Raw genomic sequence first — 24598 nt, 5'->3', positions numbered from 1 at the left:
AAAAGGAGGTCAACCTTATCCTGATGTGCCAAATTCCCACAACAGATGGCAGGCTGCAGTAAACATCAAACACGGGTGCAAACGAAATGCTGTGCAACTTCAGAGGATTTAAGAGACTCCTATGGCTGCCCGCGGGGGCTGGCAGTGGTTTAATCACAAGCGGAGAACCATGGAGGGTGCTGGGATCTCATGGGGAGACAGTGGGTGGGGTGGGGACGCTGAGGCAGACGGCAAAGCCCGAGGAAGGGCGCAGAGGAGTGCTTGGAACGGGTGCTGTTCGCACTAACATGGGAGGTGTGTGTGTGTGAGGAGACGGAGACGGGAACGCAGGGGGAGGTGGCCCTCGAATGTGAAGAAATTTGAACTTCATTTCATAGGCAACAGAGAGCCATGAACGTTTTAAAGTAGAGGAATAAAAAGACCCAGAATTGAGAGCTTCGGGGAGATTACTGTGCTTCTAGAATAGACGAGAAGGAGATGAGGCTGGAACTGGTTGCAGCCTATTGCAACAGCCAGGTGGGCGGAAAAAGAGGGGCCTGGTTTCAGGGTGGGCGGAGGGTGAGAACGGAATGAAGGGCACAAATGCAACAGTAAGAATTAGCTGGTCCAGGAAAGGGAAGAGGGAAAGGGAGCTGGCTGCGAGCCCCCAGCCTGGGTGGCCAGCGCTCTTCTGTTACACTTAGCTTGCTACTAAGCTCAGACCCAACTCAGTAGCTCGGTAATTCGCGAACTCAGACAACTGTCATAGACTCACATCGGTCCCCTCCTTTTCTTTCCTGTAAAACCTCTACGCGCTGGCTTTGTGTAGCTGAAGTCCTACTTCCCTCTCTAAGTAATTCTTAGCAGTGGATGGATCTCGCGTCCGGTGCACCGCGTATTCGCGGGTGCAGAGGCCCTATGGAGCTGGCCTCTCCAGTTAAAATGTTAACCTGGCGCTCGTCGTTCCCTTCAGATCCACGTTTCGCCCTTCTCCAGACGAAGGGGCTCTCCTTCCCACTGCACTGCAGCGGGGTTTGGCCAGTGAGAGTTCCCAGCATGAGATCACATTCCAGGAGGAAAGCGAGCTCAGGGCAGTGGTTTCCCCACCGCCCTGCTGGTCCTTCTCCCAGGGTCTCTTGCTGGCCTCTGCATATAGCTTCCTCACTCTGTCCTTTCACTGGTGGCCACGTCTCACAATCGCCAGTACACGGGTGCTTCCCTATTCCCTCTTGTTCCATTGTCTCTGCAAATAGTTCCTGCATTGAACTCTCGTCAGTTTCCACTTTGGGCGTCCCATCTGTCTGCTGCTGGGAGCTTCACTACATAACACATACCTTTGAACATCCTGCAGCGACCGGAAGGCTGGAGTGCAACCTGTCACCCTAGGTGAGGTATCATTCAGAAGCCACCCTTGGGATCCTAACACTTCACATCCCAGCCATTCCTTTAAGCTCACCATAATTCACGTAAGCTTTCTATTAATGTGGTTTCCCCAAATCTAGTGCGGCATCCCGGCAGAGGCTGAATCCGGAATCTTGACTTCTCAGACAGATACCTCGCTGAGTGTGACACCATCAGTAGCTGAACCGCTAGAAGGTGAGCACGTTCGGTCAGTTGCCATGTGCAGTTCTGGCTTGGAGCTCAAGTCCGCTCCCTTTTGCCTTGGGATTTTCATCTTTGCCCTTGTTGAAATGTGTGCCGCGGAACTAATCCCGATGGAAACGCTGCACAATCTCCACGTCCCATGAAACTCAGATTTCAGAAAAAGTAACCACACGCTGCTGCTCACGTGCTCTTCTTCCCTCCCAGTCATCATTTCATCACCAACTGTGTCTCCTGAACTGGATTTTTTGAATGACCACGACATCTTGGACCCGTGTACGGCACATGCCTGTTTTCGAATCCCGTAAGGAACCAGCTGGTCAATGCTTGTTGTAAGGTGCTCAGAACAGGTCTGCTTGCTTCAGCGACACAATCCGTGTTTTGGAGGGGACAGAAAAGACCTGGGAACTAAGAGTAAAGAGTGCCCACCAGCCCAGCCCATCCAGAGTCCAGGCAAGGAACCTGTGGATGACCCACTCCACTGTGTAATGACCCTCCGAGGAACGAAAAGCCGGGATGACCACCAATTTCATAAAACTCCACCTCCACCTCCTGGTAGGGGCTTCTTTTCTCCCCATGGTTTGCTTGTGCTTTTTTGTCATCCCAGAGGGACCCTCTCTCTACTATACCTCACCATTCTCACCACAATAAAACCCGTTCTCTCTGTCCTGTTAATCGAAGGGGCTTCCTTGTGTCTTCCCACTGCACTGGAGCGCAGATGAAAGATTCTGGTAGTTCTGACAAGGTGAGGAGGGTGGTATTGTTTGGAGGCACAGCTTTGTGGAACAAGGTGAGCGTCGCTCACGCTATGCCTTTTGTGGTTTTAAAAGCGGGTTTCCCTTAATGTCCAAAGAGCCCAAGGTGACCGGAATAAAGAAGCAATACCGGACAACATACCGATTTAATGCACATCCAAAACATTAAAAAGGCACAACCAGACCTCAGCATCGCCGGGAGAGGGGAGACGTGCCACAGGTACACTTCCTGGGTCTCGCTATGTTAATAAGACCCCCACACACAGAAACCTGCGCTGTGGCCACAGCACTCCTGGAGGGGAACTGGAGTCTCCCAAAGCTCAAGCGCCTTCACACGCTCATCTTAGTCTGTAATGGACACTGTCAAATTCGGAAGCACCACAGCTTCGAGGACGGTGGGCAACGGGAAACGGTGCCAGCTGGCCCAGCACCCGGGCCTCCCAGGGATGGTTCTTCTTCTCTTCCTCCTCCTCTGTCTCCAGTGCCCTTCTGCCTGGAACCTCTCGTTTCAGCTCTGCCCCTCCGGCTAATCCTCTCCACACGCTTGTCGCTGGCTGCATGGTGGCCCCGAGCCCTGTGCTCAGCTGCATGGCGTCGTCCCGTGTCCTCAGTCTCTCCCAGGCCCACCTTGCCTGCTTGACTAATCCTCCCTCCTTCTCTGCAGCTTAGTCCTGGTCTCTTCCTGCCGGCTTCTCCAGGCAGCGATGATGGCTTCGTCGTCCATTTCTTCCTCCTCCTCCCTGTCGGTGCTTCTGCGGTACTGGGCCCGCCGCCCTGAAGCAAACCTCCCTTCTTCTCTGCTTTCCGTCCTCTCTTTCTCTCCCTCTTCTTCAGACCTCATGAAGCTCTGGGTGAATTTCCTCTTGGCTCCAAACTCCGAGAAGTCGGACCTGGACGACTCCTCCACGCCCTCCCAGTCCCTGGGCCGGGTCCAATCCGGCCGCCGGGGCTCCGGGGACTCCTCCCCCCCGGAGGACTCGGGGGTCCTGCGGAAGAAGTAGGGCTCCGGGCTGGGCTCTCGGGAGCTCGAGGTCTCGCTGAACACGGCCCTGGAGAACGTGTGCGTCTCTCGGCCCTCCCTGCAGGAGGACGCAGAGAACCGCGAGCTGCTTCGCACGGAGTCGCCGCTGGCCGCGCGGTACGAGTTGGTGTCCTGCTCCTTGGTCTGCGACTGGGAGAACTTATAACTGGAGGATTTGGACTCCGTCTCCCGGAGCAGGGAAGATCTGCTGTGCCTCCCCCGGGAGCTTCCAGAACACTCGCTCTGGGGAGGAGATCTTTCCTGTGCACCGAGGCCACTGAGCCACTTATTAATACTGCTGTCCGTCTCTTTGCTGGCCCTGCTGCCACTTCCATAGCCATCAGAGACATCCAGCGAGGAGCAGGTGTCCGTTTCCGGTTTCTGGGAGCCACCGCGGGAAGAATAGCGGAAGCTCCCTATGGCACTGTCGGCGTCCTCGTCCGTCTCTCCCGCGTCCTCATCCTTCGCCTTCTTCTTCTTGAAAAGGTTGCTGCGTTTGTTGTCGGAGGCCAGCTTCTCCATCTTGTACCCGGCCATCTTCTCCCGCAGCTCCATCTGCATCTCCCTCTCCTTGCGGCCAAGCTCCTTGAGGTTGACGTGGTCAGCGAAGAGGCTGTAGACCGGCTTGCTGGTCCCTGTCACTCTGCTCCCCGCGCCGTCAGCCCTGGAGCTGGCTGCAGTGTGGGAGGACAGCACGGATTGCGTGTCGGAGCCGGGTCGTGCCTGGTCTTGAGGCAGGAGGCCCAGGCAGGAGGTGCTGTGCCCGCTGCACATGGAAACCTGGTCATCCCCCAGGCGGTCGGCTGCGGGAGCCGCCCTCACGCTGGCCACGGACGGGGAGCGGGACAGTGCCAGCATGTCACTTTGCTTCTGGGCGAGAGTTTCGCTGACGACGCTGGCGATCCAGTTCTGGATACTGGCGATGGAAACGGTGTCTCCTGGCCCCACTGGGAGGGTAGGCAGCGGTGTGGCGGGGGTGGAGGCCCGGCCCCCGCCTATGGTGCTCACAGCCTGCGACGGGCGGGAGTTGTGGCTCTGGGTGCTGAGTACCGATGCCGTGTCCCCGTCAGCGCTGGCCGATGGCACTGCAGACCACAGTGCAGACAGGGGGATGCTTCTGCTGGCAGCCGAGCTGTCCGCCTCCCAGCTGCCCGCCGACTGGCTCTCCTCCAGCGTCCGCCTGCTTCTCTCCAGCAGCTCCAGTCTCCGCTGCCTCTTCTTAGCCAAGGCCACGTCCTCTCCCTTGCCGAGCTCCACCACCGCCTCCTGGTTCTCACTGCCCACCTGCTTCTGGTGTTTCAGCTTCCAGGCCTGGTAGGCTGTCAGGTTGACATCGGACATGCTCTTCCCACGATCGGCCTCCTCTGTGCCTGGCTCGCCGCTGCCGTCTCCTGCCTCCAAGTCTCTCTTGTGGAATCCGAATTGGATTCTTTTGATCTTCCACCTTTCCAGGGCGGTGAGTTTGTCCTTGTTCCTGCTGCAGAAGTTGTAGAAGGAGCTGGCCTCAGAGCACACACTCTCCTCGTCATCCTCTCGCGCCCGGCCCCCCGCCTCTGAGCCCACACCCGCCTCCTCTCTCCTGCTTCTGGAGTGGTACCTCCGGGCAGCTTCCTTCTCAGTCTCCAGGAGCCTCTGGCTCCACATGTCCCAGGTGCTGTCCGTGGACATGGAGTCGGAGCGCTGTCTCCCACCTCGGCTCTGGCTGCTCATCTCCAGCTGCTGTTTCAGGACCCGGATGTCACGGCTGCTGACGCTTTCCGAGGTGCTGCTCTCACTCAAGGTGTGCCTGCGTCTCCTCCCCGCGCAGGAACCGGCACTGCCCTCCTCCTCCTCTTCCTCCCGCCTCTCCCACGTCCGGCGCTCTGCTGCCTGGTACCTCTCGTTTCGGCTCTGCCACTCTCGGATGATGGTCTCCACATCCTCATCCTCAGACTCCTGCCCCCGCTCGGCCCAGGAGGCTGAGCACCTGCCGGGTCCACCCCGGGGGGCCTTGCCTGGGGGGAGGCTCTGCCCCTTCTTCCACTCCTCATAGAGTTTCTCCTCCTCATCTTCGTCAATGAGGGTGAGGGGCTTGGAGGCCCGGCTGGTCTTCCCCAAGGAGGAGCCGCTCAGGTGGCTGGTGGTGTCGTCCTCCTCCTCCACGGTGAGGTGCTGCACTCCTGCCCCCACGATGCTCCCTGAGTCCTCGCCCTCCTCATCTGCACCCCGGTCCCGGCCACAGTCCTCGTCCCTCTCCTCCATCAGCCTCTCGTTGAGTTCCCGGAGCTGCTTCAGGAAGCCGTCGTTGGGGTAAATGGCCCGCTTCCTGCGCACGGTCATCAGGGCCTCCAGGACGGCCATGCTGTGGAAAATCATCAGGTAGGCCACCACCAGCACCGCCGACCGGCTGACGCCCATTTCGCTACTGACCAGGACCTTCCCTGCAAAGAAAGCGCAGGAAATCATGACGCTGCCACAGCACATCCTGTAGTTTTCTTTTGTTTTTGTTTAAGTAATGTTTTGAGGTGCTGGATTTCATAGGTTTTCTTTGCCTCTGCTTTTCATCCATGCTCCAGTGAGGGACAAGCATCACTGTGCCCGTGTCACAGATGTCACACAGAGCAGTGAGGCTGCTCTGTGTTTGGGGAAACATTGTCTGCACCTGGGCAGAGACGGGGGTGGAGGGGGACAAAGGAACTAACCACTGTGCTCACTTTTGAAACACTGGCATGCATTTCTTTCTCCCCACCAAACTGAGCATGAGAGGAGGAGAGATTTAAAAAACTGGGGTGGGGGAAGAAAGAATGAGGCTAAGGTGAATGAATCACAGAGATGTGGAGTCTTGATGCTGAAAAGCACCTAAAGTCACAGTGGAAATTCACAAGTTCCCCTTATAAAATCCTAGATGCTGGATCATCCATCATCCAGACTCTGCTGGATGCTTCCAGTGACAGAGAGCTCAGTACCTCAGACACACACACACACACACACACACACACACACACACACTCACACTCACTCACTCGATATTTAGATCACTCTAATTTTTTGAGAATTCCTTTACATGTTAGGTAGGGCAGAGTATAACTTTCTGGAACAGACACTCAGGGCTCCCACGCTGCTGTTCTGGGCTCAACCACGCCCACATCTGCCTGAACCTTCCAGACAAAGGTCTTTAAAAAGGTCACCAGCATATTCTTCACTAAATTTTGTTTTTCTTTTCCTGGCTATTCTGGGTCTTTCGATCATTACTCGAAGATCGTTTCACGTTCCACGACTATACTAGCTAAACTCTCCCAGGGCAAACTTTAACGTATCAGTTTTTTTCTTAGGAGTTTGTGTCAGGATGAAGCAAGATACTTCAGGTTTGGACTGACCCTCAGAGTCGAGTGGGCCCCCACCGCCCTCATTCTGGGCACTGGGCCTTCACTGGTGCCATCTAAGCTTGCAATGGGGGTGGATATGTCACACAATGAACTCAAACTAACTTTTATATCAACTGAAACTTATATTTTTTAAACACTGCTACTAATTGTCACCTGTCTCTTATCTTGTAGCATATTTTAAACCTAAGGACAACTTTACAAATTCCTGCTAATGGTTTTAGTGGGTATAACCTGTTCTTGAAATTCTTGTAGCCTAACAGAAACTTTTGCAAGTCTGGACTCTACCATTCAATAGACCAGTTATCCCCTGGCCGCCCTGTCTGCTTTGCTTCCTTGGTAAACATGACCAACTCGTCTCCTATGCCTTCGTTCTAATGGCTGTTTAAAATGCAGCTAGGGACCTCCCCTGGGGGCCTCCCTCCAGGCTGCCATCAGTCAATTGGCCAACAGTCTTTCCGGATGTTTGTAAATCAGTTGAGTCCTGTCACACAGTAGGGGGGTGACTTTTATTAGTATATCTTTGCACCAGTTAAGACCATGCCTTTGTCACACAAGAGGTCAGAGACCAAGGCAAGACCTGAGGGGACCTTAAGGACCTGTAACGCTCAAAGGTGCTTCTGCCAAGGGCCAGTGGTCACTAGGGGGCGGTAAGTGGGCAGAATCCAAGCTGCTAAGGACCATCTATCTACAGGTTGGTGCTCTTCTCTCCGCCCACCTCCAGCTCAGGGCTCAGCTGTCCGTCACCACGGACCTCTCCTTAACGGTTGCCCAGGCCACAACCCACCACTGTAGGTTCCACAGTCTCCCTCCCTCCCTTTGGAGGGGGAGTCACAGGCCAGTGCACTTCCGGCCACCACTAGCCAGGCGTCCTCACAAGGGCACCCAGTCACCATCTCTGCCTCACATTTTTCTTTCCTTTCTTTTTAGTTTTTTTCTGCCTTCACTTTCACAGAAGTTTCAAAGGCCAGAAGCTCTGTCTGCATCTGTCATCCCAGTGCCTAGAGCAGCCTCTGGCATGCCAGCAACTCGATCACTACTTCTTAAATGAGGGATTGCCCTTTCCTCACCGCTCTGCTTACAACCAGACAGACTGCTAATCGTGGGGAGGTTCTCAGCACGTTCCGCCCCCCGCCCCCGCCCCCGTGTGGCTTCTCTGTGGAATTCCAGCGCCTGCAGCACGCAGAACCCCCTCACCTCTGTAGGTCAACAGGGCTTCGTCCAGGAACTCGGCGGCCTTCCGGAAGTGCTGGGAGATGTCCACCTCGGGAAAGTCGTCTACCTCCACGCCCAGGTACTGGATGTCCAGGCCGGTGTAGAATTCGGGCCCAGTGTAGACGCCGGTGCCGTGAGCAGCATTCAGGATGTGGGTAATTCCCAGCCTCTTCAGCCTTCCCTTGTTCACGGCCACACTCCTGAGGAGAAAGAGGCAGGGACGTTTGTTCGTTCGTTTGTTTGTTTGTTGCCAGAGTCAGAGCTAGAAAGCTGCATTACCCCCGAGATCAGGAGCCTGCTTCTGCCGGGTCAGGAGGGTCACAGCTGGCCAGGGCCTCCTGCTCTGCTACCCGATGCATCTGGGGCTCACTGCAAACATGGTTTTAAAAAGGGGGGGTGGCCAGTGACTTGCCCCAGTAAAGGCGAGGGGGCACAGGAACTGGGCAGGATGAACTGGAGAACAAGAACCATGTGGAAGGAAGCCTTTGAATGGTCTAGAGAGCTTGGGTTTAAAATCCCGTGCCTTGGGAAGAAACATTCATCAAGACACAAAAGTGCAAAGATAGTAATCGCCTTAGGTGTGCTTCACACTGATCTGGCATGCTATATTTTTCAAAGTCCTTTCACATGCATTATTTTATTTTATCCTCATAATAAACTGAAGAGGCAGACAGGGAAACTATTTTTATTCCCATTTGAAGATTATAAAAATGACTCAGAGAGCTTTTATGACTTCCCAAGACTACTGGAGAAAAAGACTCTCCTCGAGAACTGCTGATTCAGGTTTCTAGCTCAGAGCTCTTTTTGCGGCAGTAGAGTAAGGGAGGCCCCAAGGACAGGGCTACCCCAGAAGGAGCAGAGGCCTTCAGCTGGGGACAACTGGAGATGCCTGGGGTCCCTGGGGACCACGACGTGAGGGTCTCTGGGTCTACCGAGCTCATTAGAGATCACTTAGATTGGTGTCCAGCTCTGGGAAACGGGTTCTGGGAAGCTGATTATTCCATGGTGGAGAACAAGACCCAACGCCCACAGGTCTTTTCCTTCTTGTCCTCCTGGGGCCCCAAGTCCTCTCCTTTGCTTCGGGATAGATGGGTAATGACATCGGGAGAACTTCTCATTAGGGAGTCAGTGGATCTGCAACAATCAGGCCCACAAACTAGCCTATTGGTACCACTGAGGCACTTGGCAGGGCCCTGAAGGAACAGATGTGAGTTGTTTGGGGTTTGTTCTGGAAACCACTGATAAACTTTAAAAATATAACGTGTTTGTTTGTTGGTTGGTTTCCTGGTTATAAAAACAAATGTTTACTCTAGGAAATCTGTACAATTCAAAAAGAAACCTAAGGAAAATGAAAATCACTTGTAGAACCACCTCCTAGAGAGAAGTGCTGTTAACATTTTATCGTATTTGTTTCTAATTTGTTGCCTATGCAAAAGCTGTACACGCACACACCTGTATCACTCAGCTAGCACCATCGTGTATATATACGGTACCCAGCTGATCCTCTTAGTGTACTGTGAACACCTTCATGTCGGTAAATACATATACAAATCAGTATCGGGGCGGCCCGGTGGCTCAGGTGGTTAGAGCTCCGTGCTCCTAACTCCTAAGTCTGCCGGTTCGATTCCCACGTGGGCCAGTGGGCTCTCAACCACAAGGTTGCCAGTTCTATTCCTCAAGTCCCGCAAAGGATGGTGGGCAGCGCCCCCTGCAACTAAGATTGAACACAGCACCTAGAGCTGAGCTGCCGCTGAGCTCCCGGATGGCTCAGTTGGTTGGAGCGCAGGCTCTCAACCACAAGGTTGCCGGTTCAACTCTCACAAGGGATCGTGGGCTGCACCCGCTGCAACTAGAAAACGGCAACTGGACCTGGAGCTGAGCTGCGCCCTCCACAACTAAGAATGAAAGGACAACAACTTGACTTGGAAAAAAGGCCTGGAAGTACACTGTTCCCCCAATAAAGTCCTGTACCCCTTCCCCAATAAAAAAATCTAAAAAAAAAAAAAAAAATCAGTATCATCAGTAGCTGGGACTGTCCCGTGATATGGCTACTACAGATGTCGTTGGATGGTGGTGATTGTGGGGTGTGCTGGCAAGGCTCTGGGCAGGAATGGAGGCCCAGAGAAGGCACCGGGGTAGGGGCAAGGCTACGACAGAGAGCTCTGGTGGGAAGGCCGAGGGGCAGTGAGCCCGCATTTTGCTGGGGGGCTCTGCGTGCAGATAGGTGGGCTGGGCCTTTCTCCAAGGCAGGGGCTGGGTGAGAGGTCAGGTAGCACCAGCTGTCTGGATGGAGCTACTGGGGCCTTTGGTGAGATCTGGGGAGTTTCACCTCTCTCGGGCACTCCCCAGAGAGGCAGCACAAAGGGTCGTGACCCCCAGCAGCTAGACTCACTTCTCTGCTATGAAGACGTTGGGCCAGACCTCATCCACCTCGTTCCAGGGGGCCTCCAGGCGGTCTCCGACCAAGGCGCGCTGCAGGTCTAGGACAGAGGGGGTGTTGTACAGGCTGGTGTCGTCCATCTTCTCCCGGACTCGGTTGTACAGGTCTTCCACCATCAGCTGCTCAGCGGACTCCAGCATGCCCGGACACTCAGCATTGGCCTGCAGGCCCCGCGGCTTGAGTTCTAGAGGGGACAGCCAGCACTGTCATCAGAGAGTTCGGTCCTGGGGAGAGCCTGCTCCTGGCCCGTTTGCTGCCAGGACTCTGGACATGGGCTGAAGTGCCAGGAAGGACTGAGGGAGGCCGTGGAAGGCCCGGCCTGGGCCTGCCTGGACCCTGGCCGTCAGGACCAGCGGCAGTGCAGGTGTATAGGTGTAGGTGAGGGGAACCACGCCCCCTTTTCCCCCCGTATTTCTCTCCAGCTGGCTGAGAGTCTCTTAGACTGAGGTCCCTAAGTACCTGGCATACGCGTATGTCCGACTCATACTTACAACTCCCATGATTCCCCTACAAAGTAGAAGTATTTACTAAGTGAGTAAATGGCATTCTTTCCTAACATAATTCACTCTGTTACCGGTGTGACTCCTTTGCGTACGGAATGCAAAGAACCCTGGGAAAAGGAGAACTTTCAGCCCCACTTTTGCTGGCTCGCCTCCAGTACGCACTTGGTTTATGTGTCCGCTCCTCTTACCATCCGCTCCCCTGGGGACAGAGACGTGCGTCTCTGTCCCCAGCTCTCCCACAGGCACACGCTGGCCCTGGGCTCCAATTCCAGTCTCAAAACAGCACGCAGGGCCTTGCCGCCAGGCCAGAGAAGCTCACGCACCCATTGAATTCAAATTCTGCTCATCCACATCTCCAGTGGACCTTCATCTCCTCCTCCTAATCTATTTGCTCCCAATCTATCCACTTTCGGGGGAAGTAAGAGATTTCCTTTCTCTAAGAAGATCTCCAAGAACAGTGGAGAGCCAAACCGTCCCCCGCACCTAGCAGCCAAGAACATTGAGCAGAGAGAAGGAGAAAGGTGGTCCAGCAGGAAGGATTCCCTCTGTGCTCGTCATGTCCCCTTGCCGGCACCTTCTCCTTCCCTGATGGGTGAAAGCAGGACGCTTGGCCGGTCCATGTGACCCAGCCCAGGAAAACCTCTGTGGTCCCCGAGCTCTACGGAGTTTAAAGAGAGATGAAGTGCTCTGTGTTCTCCGCACTTGCACTTCATGTCCGTCCCCGGCTCTCCTAGGGTCTTACAGAGCAAGTGAGAGAGCGCCTCTCCTTTCCTCGCTTGCTCAGAGATCTTCCCTTTGCTACAGGTCAAAAGGAACGCTCCCCAGGGCCTGACAATGTATAGCATTGTCTTCCTGGGCCATTTGCATAGCAGGCGTTGTTCTGATCTTTCCCTTCCTGGTTTGAAGACAAATGTCCCAGCGCCTGCGCCCCGCTGGCAGCTCCTACCTTCCCTGTCTCCATCTCCGGGCCACACCCCAGCCTGTTCTTATGCGGCTCCCTCCCTGTATCCCCTCCTTCCATTTGTCTCTACCACCTGAGGTTTCTTCACAAGAACATGAGGCCACAGATGTCCCTTCTGAGCTGTCGGGTGTGTGGCCCAGACAGGCTTTCAGGAAAACAGAGGGCTCTTTGACATACATTTTACCCCTCGATCACTAGTGAGCAGGGCCATGTTTTCAAATATCACCTGATAACACTTTCCTTTCTCTGCATTGTTTTTTAATTTCCCTACGACCCTTCAGCCACTAAGACTACTGAAACTTAGGCCCAATACCCCAGAGGAGGGGACAGACCTAGAATATGAAGAGCCGTTGCTCAGCCTGTGGTTTCAGTCTAAATGTTGAGTGTTCACAGCAACCCACAGACTTGAAAGTGAAGCTTTCGAAGGCCAGAGATGTCTTTCTCAGAACGGCTAAAACTGGCTTTTTATTTATCAGGAACCAAAGCCTAAGGAGTGGTCCAGACCATGAAACGCAGAGCAGGGTGAGGCAGGATGGAAAGTCAGAGAAATTCCCCGTCACACAACAGGGAGAAAGACCCTCCCGAGTTGGCTGGTGCCGGAGCAATCTAGAGATGAGCCGAGGACACGCCTGACCCCCACCCGGCTTCTGACGGCATTACCTTCACTGATGATCCGTTTAGCTGCCACAGCCGAAGACAGGTGAATGGGATCCATGAAAATGCTTTCCGTTTCTGCCTCGGAGACCAGGGAGTACCTGAGAGAAGAGGGGATTCAGGTGAGAGGACTCTGGCAGCAGCTGAAAGGCAGGCGTTCTTTTTACATGAGAAACCTGGATCTGCTTTTAGCCCCAAGTGGGAAACAGTGCGAGAGAAAGGGACCCTGACAGGGCAGGACATGGGGTGCTGGGGCGCAGTGGCTCTTGCCTCCAGCCCAGAGCGGGCGCCTGTGAGAGCTGAACGACATGGTCGTCTGCCTTGTGGAGGGAAGAGGGTCTGTCTGCGTTCGTTCGGCGGGACTCGTCCTGACAGAGCCTGACTTTCTCTGCTGTGTTCCCGCCCTGGGAGGTCCCGCTGCTCATTGTGTTCTCTGGTCCCTGTCCCTCTGTGATCAAGACTATGGGATGCCCATCACTGTACCTGTACCAGGTCTGCTGGATTGGTGGCTTGGGTAGCTGCCACCATTCCCTCCGTACCCCGTACCTTCTCCCGGCTTGTAAGGCAGTGGGCTGGGGAAACGTGCCCGCGTGCCCACATGCACAGACCCCATTCTGACCACAAGGACTCAAGGGTCAGCCTGAGCCCAGTCAGGCAATGAAGTGACTGAGGCACATTTCGACGCAATTTCCCGGAAAGAATTCAGCTGAGGTGTCGGAGGGGCCCTTGGAGGAACGTGGTGAGTCAAGGGCAGAAACAGGATTAGGACCACAGTGGTGGGTGTCCCCCTCCCTGGGGGGGGGGGTCTCCTCTTTTCCAGCGTTGGGTCTTTTTTTACTTAGTCCTTCCTTTAGATCCAGAGAGGTTAAAAAAAGCAAAAGCGAGAGGCTCACAGCACAGCTTTCTGTTTCTATCACAATTCCCTCATGCTGTCCCTTTATATTCAACCCCTCCCTGCACCTTGCCCACCCCCCGCCGTCACTGATCTGTTTTCTGTCCCGACAGTGGCCTTTTCCAGAATGTTGTGTAAATGGAAGCATATATAAATGGCATCTTGTAGCTCTGGCTTATTTCACTCAGCAAAATGCATCTAAGAGCCATCCATTCTGTGGCATGAATCAATAACTTGTTTCTTCTTATTGTCGAATAATATTCCATTATGTAGGCACCTCAGGCTATTGCGGTCACACTGTCATGCTCCTTGAGTCAAGGCGGAATATTCCCGAGAAAACACTGATTCTCCCACTGCCGGTTGGTGGTGCTTTGGGTTCCGGTCTTCTCCCTCAATCTGCCTGCGACTGTTTACTTTCCAGAGTCCTCACACAGCTGCCGAAGGATCCTGCCCAGGTGTTACAGGGGCAATCCATGCAACAGTCCAGGGGGAGGGTGCATTCACCCCGTCGCCCAGAGCCAGAACCTCTGTCCCTGGGCTTTGTGCTCCTAAAAGTCGGAAGTCAATATGTTTCCTGATCCTCGTAACGGACCCAATTTTATCTTTATGGAAACCCGTAGGATCCGGTTTGGGTTCCTAGCGTTTAGAAATTTCCCAGTGATGTTCCTTGGTCTGTTTTCATCCATCGTGTTGGAAATGGATACCATTTTTGAGTCCCTTCTATGAACTGAATCCTGACAAAACTCTCACCAAATAGGTATTATTATTCCTGCTTTAAGATGAGGAAACTATAGCTCAGAGAGGTTAACAAATTGCCCAAGGCAGTGAGCTACAAACACAGGGGAGCCCTGCTCTAAATCCAGTCTTCTCTCCACCACAAGACACGGATACCATTTAGATCAGAAAAGGGAGGCGAGTCAGTTGGTAAAAGTAACCCCAGCTGGACCCCCAATCCCAACATAGACTTTGACGTCTGAAAAATACTTGTTGAAACCATGGGTGGATGATGGAGGGGGATGAACTGGGCTGAACTGAGCTGAGTCCAACTGAACTGAACACAACTAAAGTGAGCTAAGTTCAGTCGAATTGAGTTGATTTGCAGGGCAGTTCTCTTAGTGGACATAATAGCAGAGTCTACCCTTGGCAGAATGGTGTGTTCAGGGCTAGCGAGGTTGTAAAGAAAGAAATGCCTTCGCCAGGAGAAAGCAGTAGCCTGTGACTCTGCCCAGGACACAGCGAGACCTGCCCAGGCCACGTGAGGGACAGCACCATGTGACATCACCATGGGTAATTCCTGAGGGATTTTCCAGAGCGGTTGTGTAGGATCATGTCCTTTCTAGTACCAAGCAGTCCTGTGAAGAGAAGATGCATTTTCACATCAGCGTGACTGGGGTGTGGGGGTGGATTAGGGAAGAGGTGTGTGGGACATTCTCCATGGATGCTAGAACCAGAGAGGTCTTTCGAGGTCTCATTGCTTGGTGAAGGAAACAAAGACCAGAATGCCTGGTGAGGGGTGGGTGTGAGTTCTGCAAAGGTACAGACAGGTGGTCTTTACCCCTGTATTTCCAGCATGTGGAAGGTGACCAGGCAGCTTTGACCACTAAGTGAGTGGATGGCGAATGGACAGATGGATGGCACAGGCAGGGCGTCCACATGCCACCCTGGGGTCCAAAGCCCTGCGGTCTCTGGCCCCTCTCTTTCCAGCTTCAGCACTGGGTTCCCTCTGCCTCACTCCTTTCCAGCACCTGGTCTTCTGGCTTTGCGTCCTTATCAAGTTTCCGTCTGCCCGGGGACTTTGCAGGGGCAGTGTCGCTGCCCAGATGCTGTCCTCCCCTCTCTTCCCATCTTTCAGATCTCAGGTCAATCATCACCTGTTTAGGAAACGTCCTCCCTCATCTCCACCTCACCTGGCAGCAGCCTCCTTTCCTTCCGGCACTTCTATTAGCTGCATGTTCACATTTACTCATGAAATCATCTGATAAATACCTGCCCCCTGTACCAGACCACACCCTCCATGGGGCAGGACCTCGGGTGGGGATTCTGACGACTGTTGGGTTCCCAGCACCTGGCCCACATCTGGCACAGAGCAAAAGCTTAATAGATAATTTATGATTCACTGACTGGTATCATATTTAAAGGAAGGGGGCAGTTGTAACACTTAGCAACACATACAAGTGTTTATCGAGTATCTGCCACGTGCTCATTAGTTGGGCACTGCTGGGAGACCAGCAGCAAAACCAGGGTCCTGGCTCTGTTCTGTCCCTGCCCTCTGCCCTCCTGAGGCCAAAACATACACAGCTGTGGGGCCGGTGCTGGCAGTTAGCCGTTTTTCTTACGGTGGATTAAAGGTGGTCTCATACCTGTGACCCTCCTCACCTAGGAAGGTAGGATCTATGTCTACGTCCCTTGAATCTGGGGGTCTCTCTGACTGCTTTCACCAATAGACTACACCAGGGTGACATTGTGCCAGGGTCTGAGCCCAGTGTAAAGGGCAGCTTCCGCTTCCTGGCACTCGCTGTTCTCTCTCTGGAAGCCCTGAGCTGCCGCAAAAGAAGCCTGACGACCCTGAGACCACCAAGCCGGAAAGGCTGTCGGTCAGCAGTCGGTGCTGGGCTCCCAGCCAGCCGCCCACCCCGCCGGGAGCCTCTTAGAGGCGGATCCTGCACCCATCAGCGCCCCCACGCGGACACCACGTGAAGCACAGGCAGGCTGCCCCGGCGAGTCCGGTCCAAATTCCCCACCCACTAAACCGGGAGCAAAGTAAAATCATTGTCTTCAGACATTACGTTTTGGGGTAATTAGTAAAGCAACAGTGAATAACGAGAACAGGCTGTTCCAGGGCTAAGAAGTGAATTTCGAGCAAACACCAAGGCACTCTTCTCCCCAACAGTGATACAGAACCTGATAAATATCAGTGACCGACCCAAACCTGCCGCAGTTGACACGTAACAACAAAATCACGCCCATATGAGAGAGCGGGCCCTGCCCCGGTGTCCGACCCCGTGAACAGTAGGCCTGGGATTCAGGCCACACTCAGTTCTCATAACACTAGCGTCAGAGCCTCAGATTTCATAGCAATGTCACATCTCCATTTCAACAGGATTTACTAAGGGAGATTAATTCTTTCATTTATTAAAAATTAATATTATTTATCCTATTATTACAATAATTGTTTTGTTTCTTAAGGGTCAATACTATGTAAAATTGGGGGAGATCAAAACAGAACGCTGCCAGGGTAATTGGCCAGAATGCTTGGTTCCTGGAGGCTGACCAGGCGCCTCCTCCAGGCAGCCAGCCCTTCCTTGCTCCCACAAAGCCAGTTATCTTTTTTCCTCTGCCAGCCTCCAGGGCTCTGCGTTCTGTAATCAGTACTCCAAGCAATGGGCACAAGGTGAAAAAGACACAGGAGGAGCCCTCACCTGTCAGGTGAGCAGAAAGGTCTGGGGAGATTCTCAGCAGGTGGTGTCACAGAGATCCCAGCCTGGGCCTGTCCATCTGCAAGCCCTCCAACGGGCCCTCTTCCCTAAACAGCGTTACCTTCAGATGGTGTGGATTTGGTGTTAAGTGACACACACCGGGAACTGAGAATCTGTCCTAAACACACCTAACCTCCGAGGCTGGGCGTCTGATAGGGGAGCACTAGAATTAGATATGACGGAGAGCATCCTCCTTTCTTGTGGGTGGACAAGATGCAGTTCAGCAAACGAGCCAGCAAGCAAGGAACCCCACTTAAAGGTCCCACTCAGGACACTTTCCAGAAGACCCCCCCTCTGCAGCCCCACGCGGTGTCTATTCCTGCTGCTGATGCAGAAACGTGAGATCAGGAAACGAAGCTCAACATTGTCCAGCGTCGCACACAGGGTGGGGTTATAGTGTTTTTATGAGTCAACTGCTGTGAGAGGAGGAGACGGCCATCCGATGGCCATAAAACTGTTTTGCCACCGACGACGGGGTTTACGAGTCTATAAAGAAGGTGTGGGGGGAGGACCGGGGAGGACTTGGGGGAGAACAACATCCCTGCAGCGAGGAGCGGGTCCTTCGTTCTCCATGGAGGAAGCAAGGAGGAAAGAGACGAGACCCAGCTTCTATCTGCAAGGTCAGTGAGCCGGTGGCCCTGCAGGGTTTGATATATGACCATGTCAGTGCCGCCACTGCATCCCGGAGACAAGTGAGATGACACTCACACCCTGGTTAGAATCAGCAAAGGCCACCGTCCAAAGGACAGGCTGGGAAAGAGAGGGCTAGGATCGATGTACACCTCATTCCAGGACCAGAGAGAGGCAGCCAAAAAGCCTTGAGGGGGGACTTGAAAGAGAAACTAGTAAAGCAGAGCCGGACAGACTTCCTGACCCAAAGCAGAAGACGGGCGTAGCTTTCCTTAAACCTGTGCTTTTCAAAATTGCAGACTGCGACCCATTAGTGTATTGTACAATCAATTCAATGGGTCGTGGCCAGCTTCTGGGGAAAAAAAAAGAAAAACAAAACCAAGAAAGGACAAAAAGAATAGCACCACCCATCGTAAGGATAAGTATAATTTTGTTAAACCTTTTTTGAAGTTTTTGCTTACCTGCATACTATCCGCTCTGAGCTGAGGTATGTAAATGGTGAGTCCTACTATACATTATAGTCAGCATTGTTTGAAAGCTACCACCATAAACCAATTGACAGGCTGTCCAGACACAGGAGGAAGTGGAATTGGGGTCCTTCAACCCCGACCGCCTGACAGCTGATCACTTCCCTTCAAGGAATCCCCTGGAAATGACATGGAGGCAGAGCCCAGAAGACATGTGTTTCTTGATTTGCCTTTTGCAGAAAAGGGACAGATTTCCGAGCTCCCTCTGAGTGTTCGTTCACCCCAGAGAAAGTGACCATACTTCCAGGCTCCAAGAAAGGAGAGAAGTTAGTAAACGAAAGCAAATTGATTTTTAGCCAGCTGCTTCCAGCAGGCTTCGTGAAAGAACAGAGGCAGAAAAATCTTCACGGGGAAAAGAAATATAAAAGAGAAAGGGTAGGTAGGAGGAGCCATTTCCTAGGGCCAGCCAGAGCCGTCACTCCATGCCCCCAGGTCCTGCCCCCAGGTCCTGCCACACCTGCCACACCAGGCACTCAGACCTCACTGCAGGACAGGCAAGCGGAGCAGTTAAGAAACTTCACTGAAGGCGGAGGCGAAATGCCACCACAAGAGACAGCCTGAGCAGGTCACCAAGGAGTTCCAAATTCTGCAAAGGCTTGAAAAAGATCTGAATCCGAAGAGCCAAAGCAAGAAATGGATTTCGACTTGGAAAGAAATAAAGGGAAACAGAAAAATGTGACCCGCCTTGCACCTTTGCTGCCATTTCTCACTGTTTCCCATCTCCAACCAAGAATCTGTGAAGCTCCATCACACCGAAGTAATAGGCACTTAAAAAAACGCGTGTTCCCTAGGGCAGTATTTAAAATATATACCAGACTTTATTTATCCAGCCTACCATTAATGGGACAGTTCATCATGTTGTTTAAACATTCTATACCCTTAATGACTGTTAGCTGCTGGAACATTCTGGTACTTCTGGTGAACATATGTGTAATACTTATTTCTGTTATGAATGTATCAGGAGTGAGCCTGCTGGCTCACAGGACCCACATATGCTTAGTTTCAGTAGATACTACGAAGCAGTGTTCCAAAAGCTTGTGCTAACTTACGCGCGTATCAGCAATGAAAGGGGGTTCTGATTATTTCGCATCCTCATTAATATTTGCTGTCATTGGTCTTACTTTTAGTGTACTGAGTATATAGTAGTACTGAGTTGTGGTTTTAATTTGAATTTCTATACATCTTTTCGTATTGATTTCTAGCTTAAGTCTCCAATGGTCAGGAAACATGTTTTATATGATTTCAAGCGCTAACAGTTTGTTGATATGTGTATGGCTCAGTGTATGACGTTTTGGTTAAATGTGCCTTGTGTGTGTGACAAGAACATATAATCTGTAGTTGTTGGGGACATGTTCTAGAAACGCCGAGGAGATTCCTTTTGTTTATTGTTTTGTTCAAATTTCCCATATATTTTAAATTTATTTTTCAGTTACAGTTGGCATACAATATTACATTAGTTTCAGGTGTACAACATAGTAATCAGACATTTTTATACCTTACAAAGTGGTCGCCCTGATAAGTCTAACACCCACCTGGCACCATACATAGTATATTATTGAATATATTCCCTATGCTGTACCTTACATCCCTGTAACTATTAATTGCTCGTTGTAAAACTTGCTATATTCTTAATGATTTTTTTTGCCTCATTGTATCAGTTGCTGAGATTGTTTTGTAAAATATGTACATTTGAGTAAGATTGTGGATTTTAATTCTTTCTTTAGTTCTGTCAGTGTTTCATGTGTGTTGAGGCTATGTTATTAGATCATAGAAATTGAAAATGATTATATCTTCCTGGTGAACTGAACCTTTGATCTTTATGGAACTTCCCTCATTGTCTCTTACCTTAAAGTTACCTGTAACTCTCTCTTGTTACCTGTAATGCTTACCTTAAAGTCTTTTTTGTCATTAAGAAATACATCAAGATTGAACATTGTATGTAAGAAAGAACTTTCGGGTGTGGTTTCTGACTCATGGAGTTGTGGCTTACGGAGATCAGAGACCTATTAGGTTTCTGAAGGGATCATATGTTTAAAGAAACCGTGAGCCTTAAAACAGCCCTGGGCACACCAGTGTCCATACGCAGGACAGCCAAAGCTGTCTGTCAAAGCTGTACAGTTTTCAAGGAAGACACTCTCCAACCTCACTTCAGAAGTGGCCGTGGAGGATAATAAACAAGGAACAAAGGCACAGAGGGTGCAGCTAGCAGGCAGAGGGAACAACACACCCAGGAATGCCACCCCGACAGCCAAACCAAGGTCAAATCTAGGCGATCTCCCCACTTCTGGGGCAGAGAAGGTGGACAAGTTCATTCGTTATGTGCACTGACAGCTGCTGTATCTCCTACCACTCCTTTGATCAAATGGTCAGAATATAAGGTGCTGTGTTCAGACCCGGGGAGAAGGTGCACGTCCTCCAGACGACGGGTGTTTGAACTCACGGCTGGTAAAGGGGATTTTGGGTGGTCTCCCTTAGGAGGCAGTGAATGCGTTCCACGCGTGGGGACAAAGGGCACGTGAATATTAACCGCCTAGAGGGTAGACTGGCGCTGAGGCCGGGGTATATCACAAGCTGGGCTGCTCGTTTTCCTGGGCTCGTGGACCTCATTTTCCATCCTCCTCACAAGAAATCACGGCCTTGCTGAGTTCCCACCGATGGAACACGAGTGGAAGCAAAACGGCCCTTTTCAGGCCTGGCCCATGAAAACCTCCTGAGAGATCCCTCACATTTCTCCCCATGTTTCTTGAGGCTGATGAGCATGATTGCTTCAGCTGCCATTAAAATCACGGCTTCTGAGGACAGAAGGAGCCTCAGTTCCCGAATCACCGCTCAGGCCCTGCTCTGAATTCCTTTGAGTGAGAAGTCATGTCTGTTTGCTAGGGCACAGCACTGCCCTCTCGACGGCACAAACCACCTCTGCCTGTCTGGGGCTGTGCTGGGGCGGGGGCGGGGGGGCGGGGGGTACATTGAACATCTCTCGATCCAGACAGCTTTTCTAAGGGATGTCATGCCGGATTTGAAGGGTCGAAGCCACAGTCTCCATGTGGACAAAGTGCTGGCCCTGAGTGGTGAGCACCCCCACCCACTCCAGGGGGGAAGCCTTTCGAGCCCCAAGAAGCAGGAGCCAGCAAGACCCCAGGAGACCTGGGGGAAAGGGAAGCACGTTCAGAGGAAGTGTGAGGTCAAGTTACCTTGAGATATTCTAGTTGAGTCTTTCCTTCCCTTTTTACAGATAAGAAGACACAGTCTCAAGAATTAAAGTGGATTTTCACAGAAACTCAGTGACGGAGCTAAGATGAGAAGTCCCACACTCTTGCTTTAGCGGGCAATTAAGCATTCCTTTGATGTCTCATGGTTTTTCTTAAAATTTCATGAAATTTTTTCGTTCTACACCATACTGTATTCTCAACGATTTTATGTAAAAGAAAGTTTGACACTGTCATGAAATCAGGGGTCTCTCCAGGAAGGGGCAGCACGTCTATGAGCCCGGAGCTCACTGCCACCTGCCCCAGGCCGAAAGACACAGCTTGATCACAGATCGAAATGATCTCAGTAGAAAAGGCTGGTCTGGGCCTCTTCCTGTCCTGCCGCCCCACCTTCTCTCCCAGTCTGTGGTCCACAGCCCAGATGAAGCCTCAATCCTCACGAATCAAGCACGGCCCCCCAGGTACACCTGTCAGCCTCCTACCGTCCTTGGAGGTCCAGGCCCATTGTCCCGGCCTCCAGGAAGCCGCCTATGTCCCTTCCAGCTGTTCCTGTTTCCTATGTCCAGCTGTTCCTGTTTCCTATCCCCCCCCCCCGCTGCACCCCCCGCCGGCCCACCGCACACTAGACCCCAGGCACGTGAACGCTAACACTCCCTGTGCCCATCACAGGGCAGTCGGCTGGGGTGTTTGCCTGCTCTAGAAAGTGTGGCACAGAAAGAGCAGGGAACCATGTTGGTTGGATGAATGCACTTCGGGTGATTCATGGGGCTCGCTTCTATTCATGCTCCCCGGCCCACCCTGGCCCGGCTGGAGGGGTGTGGACCGCAGCACGTGCACACTTACTGGCTGGGGGAGGGGCTCCGGAGGTACCGGGCCTGCACGGCCCTCACGTCTGCTTCATCCTCTTCACCTGGGACTACCTGCTCCTCGTCGGGGTCCCCGCCAGTCGCCATGACAGCCGGCCCCGTCAGCCTCTGTACATTTGGCAAGAAAAAGGCGGGTAAGGCATCTGGTGCCGGAGGTTGGGAGGGGGGAAGGGTGTGTCAGTGATGTCACCTCAGTGGAACTAGGAATGGAAAGGCCATCACATGCTAATACCCTGCTGGCGAGAAGACCCACGGCCACAACCAAGTCAGACTCGGCCCCGCCAACGTTCCCAGGACAGCATGAGGTACAGCCTGGCCTGTAAAGAGCCCAGCCTGGAGTCTCACAATTTAAGAAGTGACAACTTGGTTACTTCCACAGACGCCACCAAAGAAATGGTGAGGGCAGCCAGAAATTTGCCTAACCTATACCTAAGGCAGTTGAAAACCAGTGAATTCCCTAGACCAGAAAGATCTTTCTGTTGAAATCCCTGGGCGTGTGTACTCATATACACGTGCGTGTGCGTCCACATACGTGCACACACACACATACCTGCACTCACACACACACCGTTAGTCTCTGTGGGGGAGGGGCAGCTTCAGGGTCCTTAACCGAGGCCATTGGTGTCCCTGCCTTCAGCGCAGGCGCCGTCCCCCAGCTATTTAGGAACACGAAGTCCCCAGGGAGCTGGTCCCAGACATGGCGGGGCCCTGACACTCAGGACAGAGCTGCTGCCCCTTGGCGTTAAGTCCTGGGCCCATGGGACAAAATGAAGGGAGTACACTCACCGCTGATCTGCCTGTATCTCCACACCCAGGGACAGTCACCCAAGGACTGAGGGACCGAGATGCAATGGCCAGACGCCTTGACCAGTGAGAAGGACCAGCTCTCGCCCGTCGTCCTCGGTGGTGCGTCTTCTCTGAGGGCAGGACAGCTGTTAAGAGGAAACCTTAGCTCCCTTCTAAATTTAGCAGCTGGCCGCAGCCCACAGGCAGATCTCCGAGGAAGGAATGCAGGCAGGCTCAGGACCCAGACCCAAAGCGGGGCCCACTTAACTCTTTCCCTCCGGGCTGATTCACTGAGCTGAGCAGCCAAGCTGGGAGGAGAAGTTCGCGCTTTGTAGAGGGAGAGACCTCAAGGAAAGCTTTTCTTTGGGCTCCCTCTCCATACTGTGCAGCATGGGTCTGCCTACTCAAGGTCCTTCCGGAACACAGTCTGAAGCCAAAAATCTAGAAGAATGAAACAACCTGTACCTCAGCCCCATGTCAGCTCAGAGGGGGCTGGTAAAACAATACCTGACATGCAGAGAGGGGTGGAACCTGAGAGGTGTGGGGAGAGCACCACAACGCCACCAGAGGGTAGGCAGTGCTTGTGACCAGGGTTAATTTCTCTGAACAGATGACGCTGGGTAGCAAACTGGATACTAGCCCTCCAAAATCCCTCCCCCATACTCACACCCCTTGGTGATGGTCAATTGGCAACCTTGTGTGATAAAAAATTCCATGAGCTTCATAAACTTCAGATGAGCTCACAACTCACCCTGCAACTCTACACCTCCGCCCACCATCGCTGATCAAAAAAAAGTCCAATAGCCCAATAGTTCACCCCCTGTGCCACACGTCCTGTGATTTCCCATCCATCCATCCATCCATCCGTCTGTCTACCCATTCATAAACACCTACTATGTGTCAGGCATTACGCTTGACCAAAATTAGTAATTACATAATTCATGCTTAAAATGGTCTTCCTTCCTGGCGAGGCGGAACAATGCCTGGCGCACAGTAAAATTAAAAATTGGCTGAAGAAATGAATGAGCTCACAGTTTATTAAGAAGAATGGGGCACACGTCAAAAATAACTCAAGCATAAGGCAGACTGTAATTGGTGTCCTGAGAGAGACCGAGAGCGCGCCGTGAGTTCAAAGGAGGGAAAGAGTCCTTCCCTTGAAGAAGTCAGGAAAGGCTTCGCAGACGAAGAGATTGTATCTGAGCTGGCTTTAAAGAACGAGTGGGATTGTAACGGCAGACACGGTGGGGAAAGGATTCCAGAGGGGACGCGTGGACAAAGTGCTGGGGCAGGAAAGTATAACCTCTGGGTTGCAGAGATGTCTAACTCGGTCAGAGCATAAGTCGCATATTTTGGGAGAGACTCTTGGGGAGGGAGGCTGTGGTAGAAAAGGAAGACTAGAATCTGTATACACAAAATAGCTGTGGAAGAAACTGACGACAGTGGCTGCCCCAGGGAAGTGGAACCAGGTGACTGGGAGACAGAATTGGGAGAAGACTAACTTTTACTCTGTGTTTCCTTTTGAATATTTTGAATTTTGGATGTATTCAGATGAATAAATGTTAAACAAAAAGTTTGTTCGCAATGGAACTGGGCAGAAGGGAGAGCCCAGTGCTGTTTGTCATGGAGGATGATTCTTCCTGTATCCCCCGCATAGAACCCCACCCCACCTGGCACGTGGTGGGTTTCGATTAGTTACTTTTTTAAGGAATGAATTCCCCAGGGA

At 52.5% G+C, this 24598-nt stretch overlaps 1 protein-coding gene across 1 annotated transcript; it reads right to left on the bottom strand.

The window, feature by feature from the left end:
- Nucleotides 1-1109: 1109 nt before the first annotated feature.
- On the bottom strand, nucleotides 1110-23587 carry STYXL2 (serine/threonine/tyrosine interacting like 2). Its single transcript, XM_033094144.1, has 6 exons — nucleotides 22876-23587; nucleotides 22067-22197; nucleotides 12499-12593; nucleotides 10327-10558; nucleotides 7917-8134; nucleotides 1110-5777 (listed from the first exon to the last, which is right to left on the bottom strand). The coding sequence occupies exons 2-6, from the start codon at nucleotides 22174-22176 to the stop codon at nucleotides 2977-2979; spliced, it is 3456 nt and encodes a 1151-aa protein (XP_032950035.1). The 5' UTR covers nucleotides 22177-22197; nucleotides 22876-23587; the 3' UTR covers nucleotides 1110-2976.
- Between the last annotated feature and the right edge of the window lie 1011 nt (nucleotides 23588-24598).

Source organism: Rhinolophus ferrumequinum, chromosome 22 (assembly GCF_004115265.2).
Source record: "Rhinolophus ferrumequinum isolate MPI-CBG mRhiFer1 chromosome 22, mRhiFer1_v1.p, whole genome shotgun sequence".
Lineage (NCBI taxonomy): Eukaryota > Metazoa > Chordata > Mammalia > Chiroptera > Rhinolophidae > Rhinolophus > Rhinolophus ferrumequinum.
The sequence above is the reverse complement of the archived record's forward strand: the minus strand, read 5'-3'. Positions and strand labels throughout refer to the sequence as shown.